General features: G+C 41.6%; 1 protein-coding gene across 1 annotated transcript in view; it reads left to right on the top strand.

Annotated features, from left to right (window-relative positions):
• The first annotated feature begins 961 nt into the window (after positions 1 to 961).
• Positions 962 to 24,664, top strand: part of pgap6 (post-glycosylphosphatidylinositol attachment to proteins 6) — a 43,385-nt gene continuing 19,682 nt past the window's right edge. The window contains exons 1-6 of the mRNA XM_061890727.1: positions 962 to 1,238; positions 4,172 to 4,355; positions 4,429 to 4,633; positions 15,695 to 15,822; positions 15,893 to 16,158; positions 19,790 to 20,106. Of these exons, the coding sequence (XP_061746711.1) occupies positions 1,175 to 1,238; positions 4,172 to 4,355; positions 4,429 to 4,633; positions 15,695 to 15,822; positions 15,893 to 16,158; positions 19,790 to 20,106 (1,164 nt within the window). The 5' untranslated portion in view covers positions 962 to 1,174. The remainder of the gene's footprint in view (positions 1,239 to 4,171; positions 4,356 to 4,428; positions 4,634 to 15,694; positions 15,823 to 15,892; positions 16,159 to 19,789; positions 20,107 to 24,664) is intronic.

Genomic DNA, 24,664 nt, shown 5'->3' with positions numbered 1-24,664 from the left:
GGCCGTGCCAGCAACTTGAGGGTTCCAGGTTCGATCCCCGCTTCTGCCATCCCAGTCACTGCCGTTGTGTCCTTGGGCAAGACACTTTACCCACCTGCTCCCAGTGCCACCCACACTGGTTTAAATGTAAAAATTAGATATTGGGTTTTACTATGTAAAGCGCTTTGAGTCACTAGAGGAAAAGCGCTATATAAATATAATTCACTTCACTTCACAGTAAAAGAGTGCAGGTACTAGACTGGCCTACCTGTATTCCAGACCTGTTTCCCATTGAAAATGTGTGGCGCATTATGAAGCCTAAAATACCACAACATAAAGGGGCCCAGTCTGGAGTGGGGAAAAAAAACCTACATAGCAAATTACACATACATATTACAACATATGTCTCGAGATATCTAGCAACAGAGGGAAGGTAGTTCGGGGTCATGATGGTAGGCCGCAGCTCTCAGGCGCTGACCATCCATTCATCACCCCTATGGGATTTGCATCGAGGGCATTGGGTTGGGGGGAGGGGGTGGGTGGGTATGTGCCGCATATTTTTATGGATGTGTGTGTGTAAGCCCGTAGTGTGTCTCTGTTCCGCGGCCTTGATGTATTGTGCAGTCGCTGGACCAATGTCAACAACAACAGGTGTTGAAAAAGATTTGCAAATCAATGTATTCAGTTTTTATTTACCATTTGCCCAACGTGTAAACTTCACTGGTTTCGGGTTTGTAGAGTGGGAATAAAATAAACGATTTTTGATGCTATATTTGTTGCAAAATATCCTTCCTTGACTGCCATTAAAACTACAAATGTGGACTGCACATGCATTGCATAATAAAAGAATGGATGTTGTGGTTTAATTTGTGTGGTTGAAAAGTATATGACTCCTTTTTTTAAATTAAATGGGACTATTTTGCTCGAGCGTTTTTCTCGGCTTCCGGTGGGAGGTTCGTGATGACGTCACAGCCAATGACAGTCATGACACTTTGCCAAGGTTTTATTTCGTTTTGACATCGATGCAAAAACGTACGTATAGAAATAAAGTCTGTAACTTCACCTAAGCGAACACTATGACGTCACGTAAAACGTGAGGTAATGAAGTAGTGACGTCACCCACGCGGAAGCCGGGAAAGCGCTGGTGTTTCCGGGTGCCGAATCTGCCGATGACAACACTTGACACGACGGAAACATGAGGATTTATTTCCCCGGTTGCCTGCTTTTATTCGCCTTTTCAACGACGGCGTTTGAAGACGGTAAGCGCCAAATAATAAATAATGGTGGTTTGGCTATTATTTACGGTTTGGGGTGTTGCTAAATGTCCTGGGCCAAATGACACGACGTCACAACTCGTCATTTTTTCTTACCAACTAATACAAATAACATTAATATTAATATGTGTCAGTAGAAATGTTCATGTTTGAGCCATTTCCGTGTAGAGAAAACCTGTCAAGGTGTGTTGGAGCTGTTATTTTACGTTTTAGCCGTGCATGTGCTAACATTAGCACCATAAACATCGAGCGCTACTGCCTACGGGCGCTGACGAGACGCAGCGCCGCCATCTTGGAGTGGTGATCCGCTCCACTCACTGCAATTCATTTGGCAGGAGCAATTAACCGTCAGCGCATTTAAAGGCTTACTGAAATGAGATTTTCTTATTCAAACAGGTCCGTTCTATGTGTCATACTTGATCATTTCGCGATATTGCCATATTTTTTTCTGAAAAGATTTAGCAGAGAACATCGACGATAAAGTTCCCAACTTTTGGCCGCTAATAAAAAAGCTTTGCCTGTACCGGAAGTAGCAGACGTGTGCGCGTGACGTCACGGGTTGTAGAGATCCTCACATTGTTTACAATCATAGCCACCAGCAGCTAGAGCGATTCGGACCGAGAAAGCGACAATTTCTCCATTAACTTGAGCGAGGATGAAAGATTCGTGGATGAGGATATTGAGAGTGGAGGACTAAAAAAAAGGGGAGGGCAGTGAGAGCGATTCAGATGTTATTAGACACGTTTACTAGGATAATTCTGGAAAATCCCTTATCTGTTATTTTTTGTGTTAGTAGTGTTTTAGTGAGATTATATGGTACCTGAAAGTCGGAGGGGTGTGGCCACAGGTGTGGTGACCGCCAGTGTGTCCCGTGGGAGGAGGTAAAAGTCCGCAGCTGCAGGAGGACGTGAGCTCCGCTCATAACTACAGTAAGAGCCCACTTATTACCACAATTTTATCACCGAAACCTGCCGGTTGACAACTGGTCGGGATCCATGTTCGCTTGACCGCTCTGATCCATAGTAAAGCTTCACCCCCGGGAATTTTAAACAAGGAAACACCGTGTGTTTGTGTGGCTAAAGGCTAAAGCTTCCCAACTCCATCTTTCTTCTTTGACGTCTCCATTATTCATTGAACAAATTGCAAAAGATTCAGCAACACAGATGTCCAGAATACTGTGTAATTGCGCGATGAAAAGAGACGTCTTTTAGCCGTAAGTGGTGCTGCGCTAATATGTCCCCTCAAACTCAAGACGTCACGCGCACGCGTCATCATTCCGCAACGTTTTCAACTAAAAACTCCGCGGGAAATTTAAAATTGCAATTTAGTAAACTAAAAAGGCCGTATTGGCATGTGTTGCAATGTTAATATTTCATCATTGATATATAAACTATCAGACTGCGTGGTCGGTAGTAGTGGGTTTCAGTAGGCCTTTAAAGACCACACAGTCTGATAGTTTATATATCAATGATGAAATATTAACATTGCAACACATGCCAATACGGCCTTTTTAGTTTACTAAATTGCAATTTTAAAGTTCCCGCGAAGTATCCTGTTGAAAACGTCGCGGAATGATGACGCGTGACGTCACGGATTGTAGCGGACATTTTCTTCCAGCACCGATCATAGCTAAAAGTCCATCCATCCATTTTCTACCGCTTATTCCCTTTGGGGTCGCAGGGAGCACTGGTGCCTATCTCAGCTACAATCGGGCGGGAGGCGGAGTAGACCCTGGACAAGTTTCTGCTTTAATCGCATAATTACACAGTATTCTGGACATCTGTGTTGCTGAATCTTTTGCAATTTGTTCAATTAATAATGGAGACGTCAAAGAAGAAAGCTGTTGGTGGAAAGCAGTGTATTGCGGCCGGCTTTAGCAACAGAAATGCAGCCGGTATTTCTTTGTTTACATTCCCTAAAGATGACGGTGAAGCTTTACTATGGAACAGAGCGGTCAAGCGAACATGGTTCCCTACCACATGTCAACCGGCAGGTTTTGGTGAGAAAATTGTGATAATAAGATGGCTCTTACCGTAGACATGAGCGGATAGCTTGCGCCGTTCCTTGTGCACCTGTCAAAGAGACAGCTGTGTACTTTCTTGCCTACCCCGAACGTGGGATGCTTCCACCGCGGAGGAGGGGGAAAAAATTTCAGCCTGGCCCCAACGACTACCTTTTCTTGGCCTTGTCGAGAAACGTGGCTTCCCTCAGAGACACTGGCGGTCACCACACCCCTCCGACTTTCAGGTACCATATAATCTCACTAAAACACTAGTAACGCAATACGCAGATAAGGGGTTTTCCAGAATTATCAGAGTAAGTGTGTCTAATAACACCTGAATCGCTCTCATTGCCCTCGCCTTTTTCCCCCCGCGTCCTTCACTCTAACTTTCCTCATCCACAAATCTTTCATCCTCGCTCAAATTAATCTGGAAATCGTTGCTTTCTCGGTCCGAATCGCTCTTGCTGCTGGTGGCCATGATTGTAAACAATGTGCGGATGTGAGGAGCTCCACAACCCGTGACGTCTCTACTAAATCCTTTCAGCAAAAATATTGCAATATCGCAAAATGACCAAGTATGACACATAGAATGGACCTGCTATCCCCGTTTAAAATAGGAAAATCTCATTTCAGTAGGCCTTTAACATCAATATTTATGGAACATGTTCTAAAAAAATCTAGCTGTCAACACTAAATATTGCATTTCTTTTCAGAGTTTATGACCTTACATTCATATTTTGTTGAAGTATTATTCAATAAATATATTTTTAAAGGATTTTTGAATTGCTGCTATTTTTCGAATATTCAAAAAAAATCTCACGTACCTTCAAGTAACCCCATTTGAGAACCACTGCTTTAGGGGCTTGGACTTTGGTGAAATTGTCCTTTTTGACGCATGTGCAAACTCATCTTCCAGGTGGGGAGGTGACGTTCGTATCGGAGTTCTCGTCCAAGCCTAATCAGAAGTTGTCCAAGTACGGTTGGTATGGTAATGTCAGGTTGCAGAGTTTTCACATACCTGAGGAGACTGCCATAGCCCGCTGGCTCTTCACCGTAACCAAGGACCAAAGATTTTACTGCCGCCCGAGTGACGTCTCCATGTAAGATTCCGCTTATCTATCTGCCACCTTGAACTCCCACATGTATTCATTCTCCCCTCTCTCTTTTTCGTAGCTATATTAGGCATGGCGCCCCTCCCGTAATAAACCCGACTGGCACTCTGTTTCCCAACGCAACGCTGTGGAGTCGTCCTCTCGTGGTGAACCTCTCAGTGGCCGCCGCGCAGAACTCCACAACATTCAACTTGTCCAACCCTGCGCCCGGGGACTGGTTTGTCGCTGCCCACCTGCCAGAAGACGACGGGCGCATTGAGCAGAAGGTTTTACGCTACTCTTTCCGGCCCTTCACTCCTTAAGTCAGGGGTGTCAAACTGAAATACAGAGTGGGCCAAAATTTAAAACCGAACAAAGCCGCGGGCCGAGGTTGAACAAATTAACCTTTTAATAGGGACCCAAACAAGTTTTACATTGAATATTGAACAAGTAAGGCTTATATAACTTTATAGTGACATACACAATCGAGTTTCAAATAATAATTAAAGCTGCAAGCAGCGTTGCTGCGGCCGCTTCTCAAGCCCTGATCTTAGTCAGAACTACATAGAGGTTTTTGTTTAATGTCTGTACGACATTCCTAACAGAAGTTACAAGCAGTTTTGTCTAGGTTTTTTCCTAAGGGGCGTTAGAGCGCAATTTTGATTTTTAGGGTTTGGGTTTTTATTAGATGCCAATTTTTGCCAGTCCTGATGTGTGTGTAAAATTTGGTGAGTTTTGAAGCATGTTAAGGGGGTAAAATTACAGCTTGGTGTTTCTGGATGTTGTTGATAAATGGCTTTCGCTTTGTATAATATAGCTTTAACTGGCACTTTGAAGCATTTTAAGGGGGTCCAATTACAGCTCAAAGATGCAAAAATTGAAATGTTCGCGAACATTTTGATTTGAATGACTTTTTGCAAAATTTCTGTTGATTTTTGCCGTATAAAGTAAAATTGTGAAATCTAGGTCTAAGTCAGACCTACATATAGGTTTTTGTTTCATGTCTCTACGGCATTGCTAACGGAAGTTACAAGCAGTCTGGTTTTTTTTTTGTGCTAGGGGGCGCTAGACCGCATTTTTGATTTTTGGGGTTTGGTTTTTTTATTAGATGGCAATTTTCGCCAGTTCTGATGAGTGTGTGAAATTTGGTGAGTTTTGAAGCATGTTCAGGGGGTCAAATTACAGTTCAAAGAGGTGGCGGAATAATAATAATAAAACGGACCAGTTTCAATAGGATCCTTGGCCCATTGCAAAAGGACTCCACAGGACCCTAATAATAATCAAAAAATACCAATGCCATATCAAGATTTAAATAAAAATTTAATGCCTCTTTTCGGCGGCGAGGTTGATGTGGACGGGGTTTGGTGATAGCGGGGGTTGTATATTGTAGCTTCCCGGAAGAGTTAGTGCTGCAAGGGATCCTGGGTATTTGTTCGGTTGTGTTTATGTTGTGTTACGGTGCGGATGTTCTCCCGAAATGTGTAATTGTTGTTTGGTGTGGGTTCACAGTGTGGCGCATATTTGTAACAGTGTTAAAGTTGTTTATACGGCCACCCTCAGTGTGACCTGCATGGCTGTTGACCAAGTATGCCATGCATTCACTTGAGTGAGTGTATAAGCCACATATATTATGTGACTGGGACAGCACGCTGTTTGTATGGAGGAAAAGTGGACGTGGCGACAGGTTGTAGAGAACGCCAAAGGCAATGCCTATAAGGCCCACCCCCAATATTGTTGTCCGGGACGAAATTTGGGAGGGGCACTGTACTTTGGGAGTCTTCTGGGAAAATCGGGAGGGTTAGCGGTGAATGCGGTGGGCCTGCTCTAATGTTAATTTGATATTGCCTCAAGGGCCAAATTAAATTACACGGCGGGCCAAATTTGGCCCGCGGGCCAGAGTTTGACACCCATGCCTTAGGTGCACTCCACGATCCAATGTGATCCAAAAACTGTCCCCATTTCTGACTTTTCGAAGATAATCCGTGAACGCAATGTTAACCCAAAACCAGTGAAGTTGGCGCGATGTGTAATTCGTAAATAGAAACAGAATACAGTGATGTGCAAATTCTTTTTTAAAGGGGAACATTATCAGCAGACCTATGTAAGCGTCAATATATACCTTGATGGTGCAGAAAAAAGACCATATATTTTTTTAACCGATTTCCGAACTCTAAATGGGTGAATTTTGGCGGATTAAACGCCTTTTTGTTTATCGCTCTCTGACGTCGTCGCTCCCAAATAGCATTGGCACGCCAAATTTCTTCTCCCTACAACTTCCGGGGTCATGACTAATACAGACGTTGTGTTAACGCTATATTATAAAAATATAACGCTATATTATAAAAATACAGACGTTTTGTTAACTCTATATTATAAAAAATTTTTAAAAACAATTTACAAACACAAGCTATGGGATGACATAAGAGGAAACGTGACCCCGGAAGCAAATGAGTCATCCCATAGCTTGTGTTTGGAAATTGTTTTTTAATTTTTTTTATAATAAAGCGTTAACAAAACGTCTGCATTTTTATAATGTAGCGTTATATTTTTATAGTATATCCATCCATCCATCTTCCGCTTATCCGAGGTCGGGTCGCGGGGGCAACAGCCTAAGCAGGGAAACCCAGACTTCCCTCTCCCCAGCCACTTCGTCTAGCTCTTCCCGGGGGATCCCGAGGCGTTCCCAGGCCAGCCGGGAGACATAGTCTTCCCAACGTGTCCTGGGTCTTCCCCGTGGCCTCCTACCGGTTGGACGTGCCCTAAACAGCTCCCTAGGGAGGCGTTCGGGTGGCATCCAGACCAGATGCCCGAACCACCTCATCTGGCTCCTCTCGATGTGAAGGAGCAGCGGCTTTACTTTGAGTTCCTCCCGGATGGCAGAGCTTCTCACCCTATCTCTAAGGGAGAGACCCGCCACACGGCGGAGGAAACTCATTTCGGCCGCTTGTACCCGTGATCTTGTCCTTTCGGTCATGACCCAAAGCTCATGACCATAGGTGAGGATGGGAACGTAGATCGACAGGTAAATTGAGAGCTTTGCCTTCCGGCTCAGCTCCTTCTTCACCACAACGGATCGGTACAACGTCCGCATTACTGAAGACGCCGCACCGATCCGCCTATCGATCTCACGATCCACTCCTCCCTCACTCGTGAACAAGACTCCTAGGTACTTGAACTCCTCCACTTGGGGCAGGGTCTCCTCCCCAACCCGGAGATGGCATTCCACCCTTTTCCGGGCGAGAACCATGGACTCGGACTTGGAGGTGCTGATTCTCATTCCGGCCGCTTCACACTCGGCTGCGAACCGATCCAGTGAGAGCTGAAGATCCCGGCCAGATGAAGCCATCAGGACCACATCATCTGCAAAAAGCAGAGACCTAATCCCGTGGCCACCAAACCGGAACCCCTCAACGCTTTGACTGCGCCTAGAAATTCTGTCCATAAAAGTTATGAACAGAATGGGTGACAAAGGACAGCCTTGGCGGAGTCCAACTCTCACTGGAAATGTGTTCGACTTACTGCCGGCAATGCGGACCAAGCTCTGGCACTGATCATACAGGGAGCGGACCGCCACAATAAGACAGTCCGATACCCCATACTCTCTGAGCACTCCCCACAGGACTTCCCGAGGGACACGGTCGAATGCCTTCTCCAAGTCCATAAAGCACATGTAGACTGGTTGGGCAAACTCCCATGCACCCTCAAGAACCCTGCCCAGAGTATAGAGCTGGTCCACAGTTCCACAACCAGGACGAAAACCACACTGTTCCTCCTGAATCCGAGGTTTGACTATCCGACGTAGCCTCCTCTCCAGTACACCTGAATAAACCTTACCGGGAAGGCTGAGGAGTGTGATCCCACGATAGTTGGAACACACCCTCCGGTCTCCCTTCGTAAAGCGGGACCGGAGGGTATAGCTTTAGCAAAACGTCTGTATTAATCATGACCCCGGAAGTAAATGGGGGAAGAAATTTGGCGTGACATCATGTTAGCATCGATTAGCACGGAATGCTAATTGATGCTAACATGCTATTTAGGCTAGGTGTGTGCGTTATGCCTCATTTGTAGCTATATTTACATCCAGCCTTTCCCTCCATAAATGTTAAATGGGTTGTACTTGTATAGCGCTTTTCTACCTTCAAGGTACTCAAAGCGCTTTGACACTACTTCCACATTTACCCATTCACACACACATTCACACACTGATGGAGGGAGCTGCCATGCAAGGCGCTAACCAGCACCCATCAGGAGCAAGGGTGAAGTGTCTTGCTCAGGACACAACGGACGCGACGAGGTTGGTACTAGGTGGGGATTGAACCAGGGACCCTCGGGTTGCGCACGGTAACTCTTCCACCGCGCCACGCCGTCCCTAAATCCACATTTAATGCCAAACAAACACTTACCAATCGACGGATTTAAGTTGCTCCAGTTTCAAGAGATGCGAAAGTCCCTCGTTTGTTTTTTTACCGGCGATGCTACGACATATATGGCAAGAATGTCTAAATATACTGCGACACTCAAAGCAGATGCATTCCCAACAATAAAGTCAACGAAATCACAAAGGTGAGTGTTGTTGTTATTGACTTATTGATCCAGTGTCAATGCGAAAGTCCCTATCGGTTGGTCTGCACATTTTACCGGCGATGCTAACGCAGAATAGCGTCAATAGCTATTCGCTCAATAGCTTCAGTTTCTTCTTCAATTTCGGTTTCGCTATCTGCCTCCATACTTCAGACCTCTGTTTCAATACATGCGTAATCCGTTGAATCGCTTAAGCCACTGAAATCCGAGTCTGAATCCGAGCTAATGTCGCTATATCTTGCTGTGCTATTCGCCATTGTTTGTATGATGTCACAGGAAAATGGACAGTGGCATGGCAAATAGTGAAAATCAAGCACTTTAAAGCATTTTTTAGGGATATTCCGGGAGATGTAAAATTTTGAAAAAAACTTCGAAAAATAAAATAAGGCACTGGGAACTGATTTCTTATTGGTTTCAACCCTTTGGAAATTGTGATAATGTTCCCCTTTAAAGACCTACTGAAAGCCACTACTACCCACCACACAGTCTGATAGTTTATATATCAATGATGAAATATTAACATTGCAACACATGCCAATACGGCCTTTTTAGTTTACTAAATTGCAATTTGAAATTTCCCGGGACTTTTTTCTTGGAAACGTCGCTTAATGATGACATGTACGCGTGACGTCACGGGCTGTTATGAATATGAGCGCTGCACACACACACAGCTAAAAGTCGTCTGCTTTAACGGCATAATTATACAGTTTTTTAAGTTGCTGAATCTTTTGCAATTTGTTCAATTAATATTGGAGAAGTCAAAGCAGAAAGACGGAGTTGGGAAGCTCTAGCCTTTAGCCACACAAACACATGGTGATTCCTTCTTTAAAATTCCCGGAGGTGAAACTTTACTACGGATCAGAGCGGACATGGATCCCAACCGAATGTCAACCAGCAGTTTTCGGTGAGAAAGTTGTGGTAAAAAGTCGCCTCTTATCGGATATCAGCCGGGCTTGTGCTGCCCATAAAGGTGGACGTACACCTCCGACTATCAGGTACTGTTCAACTCACTAAAACACTAGCAACACAATAGAAAGATAAGGGATTTCCCAGAATTATCCCAGTAAATGTGTCTAAAAACCTCATAATCCGTCCCAATGCAATCGCGTTTTTTTAATTTTTATTTAATTTTTTTAGTCCGTCGTTATCAATATCCTCAAACACGAATCTTTCATCCTCGCTCAAATTAATGGGGAAATTGTCGTTTTCCCGGTCCGAATAGCTGTTTTTGTTGGAGGCTCCCATTAAAATCAATGTGAATATGTGAGGAGCCATCAACATGTGACGTCAACGTCTGCGACTTCCGGTAAAGGCAGGGCTTTTCTCTTAACACCGACAGTTGCAAACTTTATCGTGGATGTTCTCTACTAAATCCTTTCAGCAAAAATATGGCAATATCGCAAAATGATCAATTATGACACATAGAATGGACCTGCTATCCCCGTTTGAATAAGAAAATCTCATTTAAGTAGGCCTTTAATGGCAGCAACACATTGCAAAAAAGTTAGCACAGGGGCATTTTTACCACTGTGTTACATGGCCTTTCCTTTTAACAGCACTCAGTAAACATTTGGGTACTGAGGACACCAATTTTTGAAGCTTTTCAGGTGGAATTCTTTCCCATTCTTGCTTGATGTACAGCTTAAGTTGTTCAATAGTCCGGGGTGTCCGTTGTGGTATTTTAGGCTTCATAATGCGCCACACATTTTCAATGGGAGACAGGTCTGGACTAGAGGCAGGCCAGTCTAGTACCTGCACTCTTTTACTACGCTGTTGTAACACGTGGCTTGGCATTGTCTTGCTGAAATAAGCAGGGGCGTCCATGATAACGTTGCTTGGATGGCAGCATATGTTGCTCCAAAACCTGTATGTACCTTTCAGCATTAATTGTGCCTTCACAGATGTGTAAGTTACCCATGTCTTGGGCACTAATAAACCCCCATACCGTCACATATGCTGGCTTTTGAACTTTGCGCCTAGAACAATCCGGATGGTTCTTTTCCACTTTGTTCCGGAGGACATGACGCCCACAGTTTCGAAAAACAATTAGAAATGTGGACTCGTCAGACCACAGTACGCTTTTCCACTTTGCATCAGTCCAGCTAAGTCGGCGGCGTTTCTGGGTGTTGTTGATAAATTACTTTCCCTCTGCATAGTAGTTTTAACATGCACTTACAGATGTAGTGACAAACTGTTGTTACTGACAGTGGTTTTCTGAAGTGTTCCTGAGCCCATGTGGTGATATCCTTTACACACCGATGTCGCTTTTTGATGCAGTGCAGCCTGAGGCATCCAAAGTCTGTAATATCATCGCTTACATGCAGTGATTTCTCCAGATTCTCTGAACCTTTTGATGATTTTACGGACTGGAGATGGTGAAGTCCCTCAATTCCTTGAAATAGCTCGTTGAGAAATGTTTTTCTTAAACTGTTCAACAATTTGCTGACGCATTTGTTCACAAAGTGGTGACCCTCGCCCCATCCTTTCATGGAAGCTGATTTTATACCCAATCACGGCATCCACCTGTTCCCAATTAGCTTGTTCACCCGTGGGATGTTCCAAATATGTGTTTGATGAGCATTCCTCGACTTTCTCAGTCTTTTTTGTCACTTGTGCCAGCTTTTTTGAAACATGCTGCAGGCATCAAATTCCAAATGAGCTAATATTTGCAAAAAATAACAATGTTTTGCAGTTCTAACGTTAAGTATCTTGTCTTTGCAGTCTATTCAATTGAATATATGTTGAAAATAATTTGCAAATCATTGTATTCTATTTTTATGTACCATTTATACGAACATGCCAATTTCACCGGTTTTGGGATTTGTAGTTTCCAGTAGTGGACAAGATCACTAAGTATTTCTTGTAGTGATACTGCAGAGTCTTTTTAAAAGTACCTGTTCTATCTACCAGGGCAAGTGGTTGATGAACTGGTTGGTCAACTTTGAACTCGTTAAATAATCTCCAGAGACAAAATAACTCACTAAAGAAGAGTGGAATCTCGTTTTAAGAGATTAATCGGTTCTTGAACTCGGTTCGGAAATGGAAAATGTTGTATAGTAAAGCAAATGTAACAATATAAAGTGCTACTTTTTTATCAAAGGAACATAACACGTGAAGATTAAAAAAAACAGCCAAGCGACGGACATTTAACCACAAAAATATTTCGAAGCTGCAGATGCCGTGTTTGACGTATTTCAGTTTGTTTGGTCTCGTCCCGACTGAACAAACTGGACAAGCATAACTTTTGGTACACAAACTTACATGTCTACTGTCCGTCATGCAAATACGTCCGTACGCAACACAAACAGTGATTTTTCTCGTTCCTAATTACACGACCGCGAATAAGTAGCCCGTCGGCGACTCTTTTAAAAGTCTACCCAAAGGAAAAAGCTGAACAATATTGTTCTACTATTCTGTAAAACTACATCAATTGTTTGTATTCCATGTTATTGTAATGTTTTGAAACAATATTTCTTATCTTAAAGTTGTTTTTATTTTTACAAAATGCATGTTACATGTTATACTTGTGGTGTTTTGGGAGGGCCAAGTATGAAATAAATTAATTCATTTGAATGGGATGGGCTGATTTGAGATTTGTGGAACGTAATGTGCTTATAAAGTCGTGGTCAAAAGTTTACATACACTTGTAAAGAACATAATGTCATGGCTGTCTTGAGTTTCCAATCATTTCTTCAACTCTTATTAATTTGTGATAGAGCAGGGGTGTCAAACTCAAATACAGAGTGGGCCAAAATTTAAAACTGAACAAAGCCGCGGGCCAAGGTTGAACAAATGAACCTTTTAATAGGGACCCAAACAAGTTTTGCATTGAACATTGAACAACTAAGGCTTATATAACTTTATAGTCACATGCAAAATCGAGTTTCAAATAGTAATAATTAAAAAATATCAATGGCATATCAAATAACATTTAAATACAAATTTAATGCCTCTTCTATTTGCAGCCCTCTGAGGTAAATATCAAAATATATTGTAGCGTCCCAAAAGAGTCAGTGCTGCAAGTGGTTCTGGGTATTTGTTCTGCTGTGTTGGAGCCACTATGGATTGAACTTTCACAGTATCATGTTAGACCCGCTCGACATCCATTGCTTTCAGTCCCCCAGAGGGGGGTCACATCTGAGGTCCTCTCCAAGGTTTCTCATAGTCAGCATTGTCACTGGCGTCCCACTGGATGTGAATTCTCCCTGCCCACTGGGTGTGAGTTTTCCTTGCCCTTTTGTGGGTTCTTCCGAGGATGTCGTAGTCGTAATGGTTTGTACAGTCCTTTAAGACATTTGTGATTTGGGGCTATATAAATAAACATTGATTGATTGATGATTGATTGATTATGTTACAGTGCAGATGTTCTCCCGAAATGTGTTTGTCATTCTTGTTTGGTGTGAGGTCACAGTGTGGCGCGTATTTGTAACGGCGTTAAAGTGGTTTATACAGCCACCCTCAGTGTGACCTGTATGGCTGTTGACCAAGTATGCATGGCATTCACTTATGTGTGTGTAGTGGGTCTGCACGCTGTTTGTATGGAGGAAATGCGGACGTGACGACAGGTTGTAGAGACTGCTAAAGGCAGTGCCTTTATGGCACGCCCTCAATATTGTTGTCCGGGTGAAAATCGCGAGAATGCTTGCTTGCCCCGGGAGATTTTCGGGAGGGGCACTGAAGTTCGGGAGGATTGGCAAGCGTGAAAAATTGCGGTGTTACAGCCAGGGGCGCCGAAAAAGGGGGGTAAAGGAGACGGATTCTAGGGGCCCATGATGGAGGGGGGCCCAGAGAGGCCCATAATGATGATGAAATTATGTGTTGGGGGCCCTGTAAAGATTCTTTTCATGGGGCCCAACATCCCTAGCAACGCCCCTGGTTACAGCGGCACCGCCGCTGTGTAATAACGGCGGGCCAGCTGTAATGTTAATTAGATATTGCCTCAAGGGCCAAATTAAATTACACGGCGGGCCAGAGTTTGAGAGTGATTGGAGCACATACTTGTTGGTCACTAAAAACATTCATGAAGTTTGGTTCTTTTATGAATTTATTATGGATCTACTGAAAATGTAAGCAAATCTGCTGGGTCAAAAGTATACATACAGCACATGTCCGTTGGCAAGTTTTACTTCAATAAGGCGCTTTTGGTAGCCATCCATAAGCTTCTGGCAAGATTCTGGGTGAATTTTTGACCACTCGGCTTGACAAAATTGGTGCAGTTCAGCTAAATTAGTTGGTTTTCTAACATGGACTTGTTTCTTCAGCATTGTCCATACGTTTAAGTCAGGACTTTGGGAAGGCTATTCTAAAACCTTAATTCTAGCCTGATTTAGCCATTCCTTTACCACTTTTTACGTGTTTGGGGTCATTGTCCTGTTGCAAGACCCAACCTCCGGGGTGATGATTTTAGGTTGTCCTGAGGAATTTTTTCATTTGTTCCATTTAGTCTCCGTAAAGCACCAGTTCCATTGGGAGCAAAACAGGCCCATAGCATAATACTACCACCACCATGCTTGACGGTAGGTGTGGTGTTCCTGCAATTTAAGGCCTCACCTTTTCTCCTCCAAACATATTGATGGTTATTGTGGCCAAATAGTTCAATTTTGGCTTCATTTGACCACAGAACTTTCCTCCAGAAGGTCTTATCTTTGTTAATGCGATGTCAGATGAAACATAAACAATCACTCTTTCACAAAAAATAAGAGTTGTAGAAATGATTGGAAATTCAAGACAGCCATGACAGCAAAACTCCTAGCCATTATGGACAACACCTCCCACCAACCACACTCGGACCTTGCGGAGAGAATGAGCACGTTCAGTGGAAGGCTCAGACTTCCAAAATGTAACACGGAACGACACAGGAGGTCCTTCATACCGACAGCCATCAGACTGTATAATGCATATGTTCCTTGACTGCACTTAAATGTAGAATATATGTAGAATATATTTCTATTATTCATATATTATATACACGTTATATATTATTTATTATTATTATTGTCTATTGTGAGCGAACTGTGGTGCTGAATTTCCCCCAGGGATCAATAAAGTACTTTCTATTCTATTCTATTCTATTCTATTCTATTCTATTCTATGTTCTTTACAAGTGTCCAGTATGGACATTTGGGACATCGGAACAGTTGGGATATTGGGACATTGGCACAGTTGAGACAGTTTGGAGAGTAAACTTTTGACTACGACTGTAAGTTGAGGTACTACTGTATTTTAATTGTCAGGTTCAAACACTGATGACATATATTCAACAGACAAAGAAGCAAGGAATCAAACAGAAGCAGAATTAAATTTGGCTCAATGAGGAAAAACGCGTAGACACTGTACCGTTGTATAGTGTCATCCCACACTCTGACGAAAGATTGTACGGCTCCTCTTTTATTTGGACATTTCCTGAATACTTGGAAATAGCTGTTTCAAAGGGACCGGGGTCGTAAACAGCCGCTGCCTTTTGTTAAAAACAGTTCAAAGAAAAGGTCGTAAAACAGTTCAAATAAAAGGTGCCTGGAGGGAGGTCGGGTCCTGCTTCCTCTCTGCTTTGTAGATCTTGGGTCAAGACGAAATCTTCCTGTGGATTTCAATAGAAGAAAGAAATGCTCCCCAACCTACACAGTGGAGTTTTACAAGCCTTTGCTTGGTAGGATCAAAGGCAGCGTTTGTCCTCTCGCCGGGAACTCATGGCAACACAAAGTTTTGTGATAACTTAGATACAATTATTCTAAAATTAATGTATTGTCATGTTTTCTTTATTTCCCCAGGGCTTTCCATCTTGCACCTATATGTTCCAACCTCAGCTGTCAATCAGGAGGGCAGCTGACACACCCATACTACAACAGGGACAGTCGCTTCGACAGACGGCTACCCCGGACAGCCCAGCACGCCTCAAGTATGACGTCCACACATTTGTGTCGTCCTTTTAACTCCAATGGGGCCTGATAGTCGTACATCTTGTTTAGGTTGTATGTACCACAGTTTGCCTCCTCGGTCTCTGTGTCTTTGGATGAGTGTGCGTCAAAAGAGGGCACGGGAAGTGCAAACTGTTCACTGGTCCTCAGCCTGGGCTCAAATTCTCTGCTGGAGGTCCCAGTTAGAGTGAACTGTTCGGGGAGGAGCTGCTCCTCTTCTCTCACCAACCCACCCTGGGACACCTGGTTACGAGTTGTGGTGGAGAGTGTTCAGGACAACCAGACTGCGATCTTCAACATCACGTCGGACTACACTGGTAATGTACAAAAAGGCACAGGTTAAAAAACCCGATGTTTGTGTTTCCACTTCTGTGTTGCTCGGAAGACAACGTCGTGTGACCAAACAGAACAAAACTTCTTGGCATGTTAGTTTGCGGTCGAAAAACGTTGCTTGACACACTGCACTTTCTTCACTTCCCTTTAAAGGCCTACTGAAAGCCACTACTACCGACCACGCAGTCTGATAGTTTATATATCAATGATGAAATATTAACATTGCAACACATGCCACGGCTTTAATCGCATAATTACACAGTATTCTGGACATCTGTGTTGTTGAATCTTTTGCAATTTGTTCAATGAATAATGGAGACGTCAAAGAAGAAAGCTGTTGCTGGAAAGCAGGTGTATTGCGGCCGGCTGCAGCAACACAAACACAGCCGGTGTTTCTTTGTTTACATTCCCTAAAGATGACGGTGAAGCTTTAATATGGAACTGAGCCGTCAAGCGAACATAGTTCTTTACCGCATGTCAACCGGCGAGAAAATTGTGGTAATAAGTCGGCTCTTAACATAGACATGAGCGGAGCTTGCGTCGTTCTTCGTGCACCTGTCAGAGGCAGCTGCGGACTGTCTTGCTTCCTCCGACTGGCCGCCCCCGAACCTGGGATGCTTCCACCGTGGAGGAGGGGGAAAAAAAGCTCAGCCCGGCCCGACCGGCTGCCTTCGCTTCGCCTCGTCGAGAAACGTGGCTTCCGTCAGTGAAGTGAAGTGAATTATATTTATATAGCGCTTTTCTCTAGTGACTCAAAGCGCTTTACATAGTGAAATCCAATATCTAAGTTACATTTAAACCAGTGTGGGTGGCACTGGGACCAGGTGGGTAAAGTGTCTTGCCCAAGGACACAACGACAGTGACTAGGATGGTGGAAGTGGGAATCGAACCTGCAACCCCCAAGTTGCTGGCACGGCCACTACCAACCGAGCTATACTGGTGGTCACCCCACCCGTGGCCACACACCTCCGACTTTCAGGTACGACTACATAATCTCACTAAAACACTAGTAACACAAACGGATAAGGGGATTTTCCAGAATTATCCTAGTAAATGTGTCTAATATCTGAATCGCTCCAACTGCCCTGTCTTTTTTTTTTTTTTTTCAAGTCCTTCACTCACTATCCTCATCCACGAATCTTTCATCCTCTCTCAAATGAATGGGGAAATCCTCGCTTTCTCGGTCCGAATCGCTCTCGCTGCTGGTGGCCATGATTGTTAACAATGTTCAGATGTGAGGAGCTCCACAACCCGTGACGTCACGCGCACATCGTCTGCTACTTCCGGTAAAGGCAAGGCCTTTTTATTAGCGACCAAAAGTTGTGAACTTTATCGTGGATGTTCTCTACTAAATCCTTCCAGCAAAAATATGGCAATCTCGCAAAATGATCAAGTATGACACATAGAATGGAGCTGCTATCCCCGTTTAAATAAGAACATCTCATTTCAGTAGGCCTTTAAAGGGGACCTATTATGCAAAACAAACTTTTCTTTCCTGTTGTACCTGTTTTTGTGTATTTGGGATCTACATAAGCCTCGAAAATTTGAAATAAAACCATGGAGGCATGGCGGAGGTATTTAACAAAAATACATAAAGGGATGCAAAGGTTATGGTACGATATTAATGCCATATACAGTCGTGGTCAAAAGATTACATACACTTGTAAAGAACATAATGTCATGGCTTGAGTACCCAGGAATATGTTTGGAGGAGCTAAGATGAGGCCTTTAATCCCAGGAACACCATGTCTACCGTCAAGCATGGTGGTGGTAGTATAGTATGCTCTGGGCTTGTTTTGATGCCAATGGAACTGGTGCCTTACAGAGCGTAAATGGAGGATTTCCTCCAATTTCTTCTGTCAGGTTCAAACATTGATGACATCTATTAAACAGACAAGAAGCAAGGAATTAAACAGACAGAATTCAATTTAGCTCATTGAGGAGAAACGTCTGGGCTGTACACTTTGTACAGTCTTCCATCACGCTCTGACGAAAGGTCGCACGCCTCTTTAATTTGGACTTTCCCTGATTACGTGGCAACAGCTGTTTCTAAAGGAAGGGGGGGTCATAAACCGCCGGGAGGGCGGTTAGGTCCTGCTTCCTCTCCGCTTTGTAGATCTCGGGTCAAGACAAAGATTGGGCGGGTCTTACCGCCGTTGTACAGTAAGTGATGTTTTATTATGTTTCTTGTCTCTAATAAGATCTGGAGTGAGCACAAATCTGTGGCAAAGGGAAAAAGAAAAGCAAACCTGATGCGTTTCTAAAATTAATGCGCCGCGTATTGATTGATTGATTGAAACTTTTATTAGTAGATTGCGCAGTACAGTACATAATCCGTACAATTGACCACTAAATGGTAACACCCGAATACGTTTTTCAACTTTTTTAAGTCAGGGTCCACTTATGCTTAAAATGGTCAAAATAAGTAAATGTTATTATAAATGCGACTGCTACTACATTACATATATACTTACATCGTGTATATAAAACCTGAATTGAGGGGATTGCATGTTTTTTAGGGTCTCTATCGGCAGAAATAAACAGGTTCCCATAAGCTCCATTATAAGCAGATTTTGATCGCATTTATTTAATATTTACAATGCGTCGATAGCAGTCTGGATGGTTCGCTTCCCCTTTGGTCCGGATGACACGATGTCAAATATTTCCAAAAACAATTTGAAATGTGGACTCGTTAGACCACAGAACACTTTTCCACTTTGCATCAGTCCATCTTAGATGATCTCGGGCCCAGAGAAGCCTGCGGCGTTTCTGGATGTTGTTGATAAATGGCTTTCGCTTTACATAGCAGAGCTTTAACTTGCACTTACAAATATAGCGACGAACTGTATGTAGTGACAGTGGTTTTCTGAAGTGTTCCTGAGCCCATGTGGTGATATCCTTTAGAGATTGATGTCGGTTTTTGATACAGTGCCGTCTGTCACGGTCATTCAATGTTGGTTTCCGGCCATGCCGCTTACGTGGAGTAATTTCTCCAGATTCTCTGAACCTTTTGATGATATTATGGACCGTAGATGTTGAAATCCCAAAATTTCTTGCAATTGCACTTTGAGAAACGTTGTTCTTAAACTGTTTGACTATTTGCTCACACAGTTGTGGACAAAGGGGTGTACCTCGCCCCATCCTTTCTTGTGAAAGACTGAGCATTTTTTCTGAAGCTGTTTTTATACCCAATCATGGCACCCACCTGTTCCCAATTAGCCTGCACACCTGTGGGATGTTCCAAATAAGTGTTTGATGAGCATTCCTCAACTTTATCAGTATTTATTGCCACCTTTCCCACCTTCTTTGTCACGTGTTGCTGGCATCAAATTCCTAAAGTTAATGATTACTTGCACACAAAAAAAATGTTTATCAGTTTGAACATCAAATATGTTGTCTTTGTAGCATATTCAACTGAATATGGGTTGAAAATTATTTGCAAATCATTGTATTCCGTTTATATTTACATCTAACACAATTTCCCAACTTGTATCATGTTACCTAAAAGTGGTGCACAAAGGGACACTTGCTAACTTTTGGACAATGGACACACCATAAAGGTTACTGTACCTTTTGGAAGAAACAAAAAAAGGTCTGATTTTCTTTGTCTTTCAGTGGAGTGTAAGCCAGAAAGCGTGGGTCTTGCAGCCGATGATGACTTCATCAATGCTGGCAGTAACACCAACTCCTCAGTAGCAGCCAACAGCTCTGCGGGGACAGAGTCCACAAGGGAATTTCTGCTATCGCCGCGATCCGCCTGTGTAAACCGCATCCCAGTGCGCCAGGAGGAAACCGACATTCTGTCTCTCAGATTCACCCCAGCTCACGGACCCAATGTCAGCGTCACCACCAGGCAGCCAACACTCCTTATGTACCCGCTGCCCGAAACAGCCACGGGCGGCACGCTCAACTTGCAGCTCACACTGAACACCGTGAGTGCGACCAAGCGACAAACTGCAAAAAGTCAGTGTTCAAAATACAAATATGAAGGGTGTTTTATTTGAAGTAAGCCAAATTATCTGCCAATAGAACAAGAAAATTTGGCTCGTCAAGACTTTCCAAAACAAGTAAAATTAGCTAACTTCTATGATCCCCAAAATACCTTAAAATAAGTATATTCTCACTAATAACAGGTGCACTTTTCTTGGTAGAAAAAAAGAGACCTTTTTGCTCGATATGTTGAAAAATATTCTTAAATGAAGTAAATGCTAGTGTCATTATCTTGACATAATCAAGGTTTCCCACACATTCATTTATTTGTGGCGGCCCGCCACGATAGAATTACAGCCGCACATAAATGAAAAAATATATAAATAAATACAAAAAAATATATATATTAGTTTTTTTTTTCGGCTTTTGACTCGCTCGACCGCACATAAAAGCAATGGGACTCTGTCTGCGAATGTAGCTTGTAGTTACATATTATTTAAATAAATATGTATATAAATATGTACATGGTGTTGTTATTATATTCCAACGCCGCGTTCTTCTTGGTCATCGGGCCCGCCATACCCCCACACACACACACACACACACAAATGTGTCTCATTAGAACAGATGACAGCCAAATGGACTTTGCGGTTTTATTTTCAATGAAGCAATAGAAAATACGTACTCATGTAGTAGTACAGTTGGCACAGTACAGCAAACAGACAGATAATATCTAAACATTTAACCTGTGACATTTCTAACAATTTTGGACAGAAATAGTCCATGCAATTTCAGATAAATTCTTCAAAATTAAAATATAAATAAATTTGGCCTGGGACCGGGCTAAATATATGGGTACTAATTGACTGAAAGAGCACGCATTTAGCGCTACGATGTCATGTTGTCGATGGGAAAATGCATTTTTAGACCTTATGATTTGCCTAAGGGGCTATGACACCCCGAGAGTAACAAGTTGTTGCCTTGTTGCTTTTCCCTTGAAGGGGAACATTATCACCAGACCTATGTAAGCGTCAATATATACCTTGATGGTGCAGAAAAAAGACCATATATTTTTTTAACCGATTTCTGAACTCTAAAAGGGTGAATTTGGCGATTGAAACGCCTTTCAATTGTTCGCTGTCGGAGCCTCATTTGTAGCTATATTTTCATCCAGCCTTTCCCTCCACCCACATTTAATGCCAAACAAACACATACCAATCGACGGATTCAAGTTGCACCGGTGGTCAAAAGATGCAATCGTTGGTTAGAAGGCGATCGCCGAATTCGTCCTCGTTGCCGCTGTCTGTCGTGATATGGCTCAATAGCTTCAGTTTCTTTTTCAATTTTGTTTTCGCTATCTGCCTCCACATTCCAACCATCCGTTTCAATACATGCGTGATCTGTTGAATCGCTTGCGCCGCCGAAATCCGAGTCTGAACCCGAGCTACTGTGCTATAATTTTCTGTGCTATCTGCCATATTTGTTTCTGGAAGCTTCACGCAGTGACGTCACAGGACGATCGACGGGTGGCTATAACAACGGTTAAAATCAGGCCCTTTGAAGCCGTTTTTCTGGATATTGCGTGAATTTTGAGAAAAACTTTAAAAAATAAAATAAGCCACTGGGAACTGATTTTTATTGGTTTTAACCCTTCAAAAATTGTGATAATGTTGCCCTTAAAAGAAAAATAAACTAGTTTTTAATATAAGTTTGCTGGTTTCCAGAGATGTAATGCTATGTCAAGATACTTCATTTAAGAATATTTTTCAACATACTGAGAAAAAAGGTCTCATATTTCTTTTTTCTATCAAGAAAAGTGCACTCAGTGAGAGTATACTTATTTTAAGGTACTTTTGGGTTCATTGAGGTTACCTAATTTGACTTGTTTTGGAAAGTCTTGACAAGCCGAAATATATTGTTTTATTGGCAGATAATGTTGCTCCGTTCAAATGAAATACTCCTCCATCCATCCGTTTTCTACCGCTTATTCCCTTTGGGGTCGCGGGTGGCGCTGGTTCCTATCTCCGCTACAATCGGGCGGAAGGCGCCAGCTCATCACAGATAAAATACTCCTAATTTGACTTTTTGCAGTGAAGCTGTACTATCTTACTAAGATAATTTCGGACCAAAACCCTTAAAACAAGTAAAACACTCTTAACATAAAATCTGCTTAGTGAGAAGAATGATCATCACAGATAAAATACTCCTAATTTTTGTAGTATTTTTTCTTGTTTTTGAACACTTGACTTTTTGCAGTGAAGCTGTAATATCTTACTAAGATAATTTCGGACCAAAACCCTTAAAACAAGTAAAACACTCTTAACATAAAATCTTCTTAGTGAGAAGAATGATCATCACAGATAAAATACTCCTAATTATTGTAATATTTTTTCTTGTTTTTGAACACTTGACTTTTTGCAGTGAAGCTGTAATATCTTACTAAAATAATTTCGGACCAAAACCCTTAAAACAAGTAAAACACTCTTTACATAAAATCTTCTTAGTGAGAAGAATGATCATCACAGATAAAATACTCCTAATTATTGTAATATTTTTTCTTGTTTTTGAACACTTGACTTTTTGCAGTGAAGCTGTAATATCTTACCAAGATAATTTCGGACCAAAACCCTTAAAACAAGTAAAACGCTCTTAACATAAAATCTTCTTAGTGAGAAGAATGATCATCACAGATAAAATACTCCTAATTTTTGTAATATTTTTTCTTGTTTTTGAACACTTGACTTTTTGCAGTGAAGCTGCAACATCTTACTAAGGTAATTTCGGACCAAAACCCTTAAAACAAGTAAAACACTCCTAACATAAAATCTTCTTAGTGAGAAGAATGATCATCACAGATAAAATACCCCTAATTTTTGTAATATTTTTTCTTGTTTTTGAACACTTGACTTTTTGCAGTGAAGCTGTAATTATCTTACTGAGATAATTTCGGACCAAAACCTTTAAAACAAGTAAAACACTCTTTACATAAAATCTTCTTAGTGAGAAGAATGATCATCACAGATAAAATACTCCTAATTTTTGTAATATTTTTTCTTGTTTTTGAACACTTGACTTTTTGCAGTGAAGCTGTACTATCTTACTAAGATAATTTCGGACCAAAACCCTTAAAACAAGTAAAACACTCTTAACATAAAATCTTCTTAGGGAGAAGAATGATCATCACAGATGAAATACTCCTAATTTTTGTAATATTTTTTCTTGTTTTTGAACACTACTTTTTGCAGTGAAGCTGTAAGATCTTACTAAGATAATTTCAGACCAAAACCCTTAAAACAAGTAAAACACTCTTAACATAAAATCTTCTTAGTGAGAAGAATGATCATCACAGATAAAATACTCCTAATTTTTGTAATATTTTTTCTTGTTTTTGAACACTTGACTTTTTGCAGTGAAACTGTAATATCTTACTAAGATCATTTCGGCCCAAAACCCTCAAAACAAGTAAAACACTCTTAACATAAAATCTTCTTGGTGAGAAGAATGATCATCACAGATAAAATACTCCTAATTTTTGTAATATTTTTTCTTGTTTTTGAACACTTGACTTTTTGCAGTGAAGCTGGAATATCTTACTAAGATCCTTTCGGACCAAAACCCCTAAAACAAGTAAAACACTCTTAACATAAAATCTTCTTAGTGAGAAGAATGATCATCACAGATAAAATACTCCTAATTTTTGTAATATTTTTTCTTGTTTTTGAACACTTGACTTTTTGCAGTGAAGCTGTAATATCTTACTAAGATAATTTCGGACCAACACCCTTAAAACAAGTAAAACACTCTTAACATAAAATCTTCTTAGTGAGAAGAATGATCATCAGAGATGAAATACTCCTAATTTTTGTAATATTTTTTCTTGTTTTTGAACACTTGACTTTTTGCAGTGAAGCTGTAAGATCTTACTAAGATAATTTCGGCTCAAAACAAGTAAAACACTCTTAACATAAAATCTGCTTAGTGAGAATAATGATCATCACAGATAAAATACTCCTAATTTTTGTAATATTTTTTCTTGTTTTTGAACACTTGACTTTTTGCAGTGAAGCTGTAATATCTTACTAAGATCCTTTCGGACCAAAACCCTTAAAACAAGTAAAACACTCTTAACATAAAATCTGCTTAGTGAGAAGAATGATCATCACAGATGAAATACTCCTAATTTTTGTAATATTTTTTTTGTTTTTGAACAATTTACTTTTTGCAGTGAAGCTGTAAGATCTTACTAAGATAATTTCGGACCAAAACCCTTAAAACAAGTAAAACGCTCTTAACATAAAATCTTCTTAGTGAGAAGAATGATCATCACAGATAAAATACTCCTAATTTTTGTAATATTTTTTCTTGTTTTTGAACACTTGACTTTTTGCAGTGAAGCTGTAATATCTTACTAAGATCCTTTCGGACCAAAACCCTTAAAACAAGTAAAACACTCTTAACATAAAATCTTCTTAGTGAGAAGAATGATCATCACAGATAAAATACTCCTAATTTTTGTAATATTTTTTCTTGTTTTTGAACACTTGACTTTTTGCAGTGAAG

This window comes from Nerophis ophidion, linkage group LG28, assembly GCF_033978795.1.
Source record: "Nerophis ophidion isolate RoL-2023_Sa linkage group LG28, RoL_Noph_v1.0, whole genome shotgun sequence".
Lineage (NCBI taxonomy): Eukaryota > Metazoa > Chordata > Actinopteri > Syngnathiformes > Syngnathidae > Nerophis > Nerophis ophidion.
This window is presented reverse-complemented; position numbering and strand designations above follow the sequence as displayed.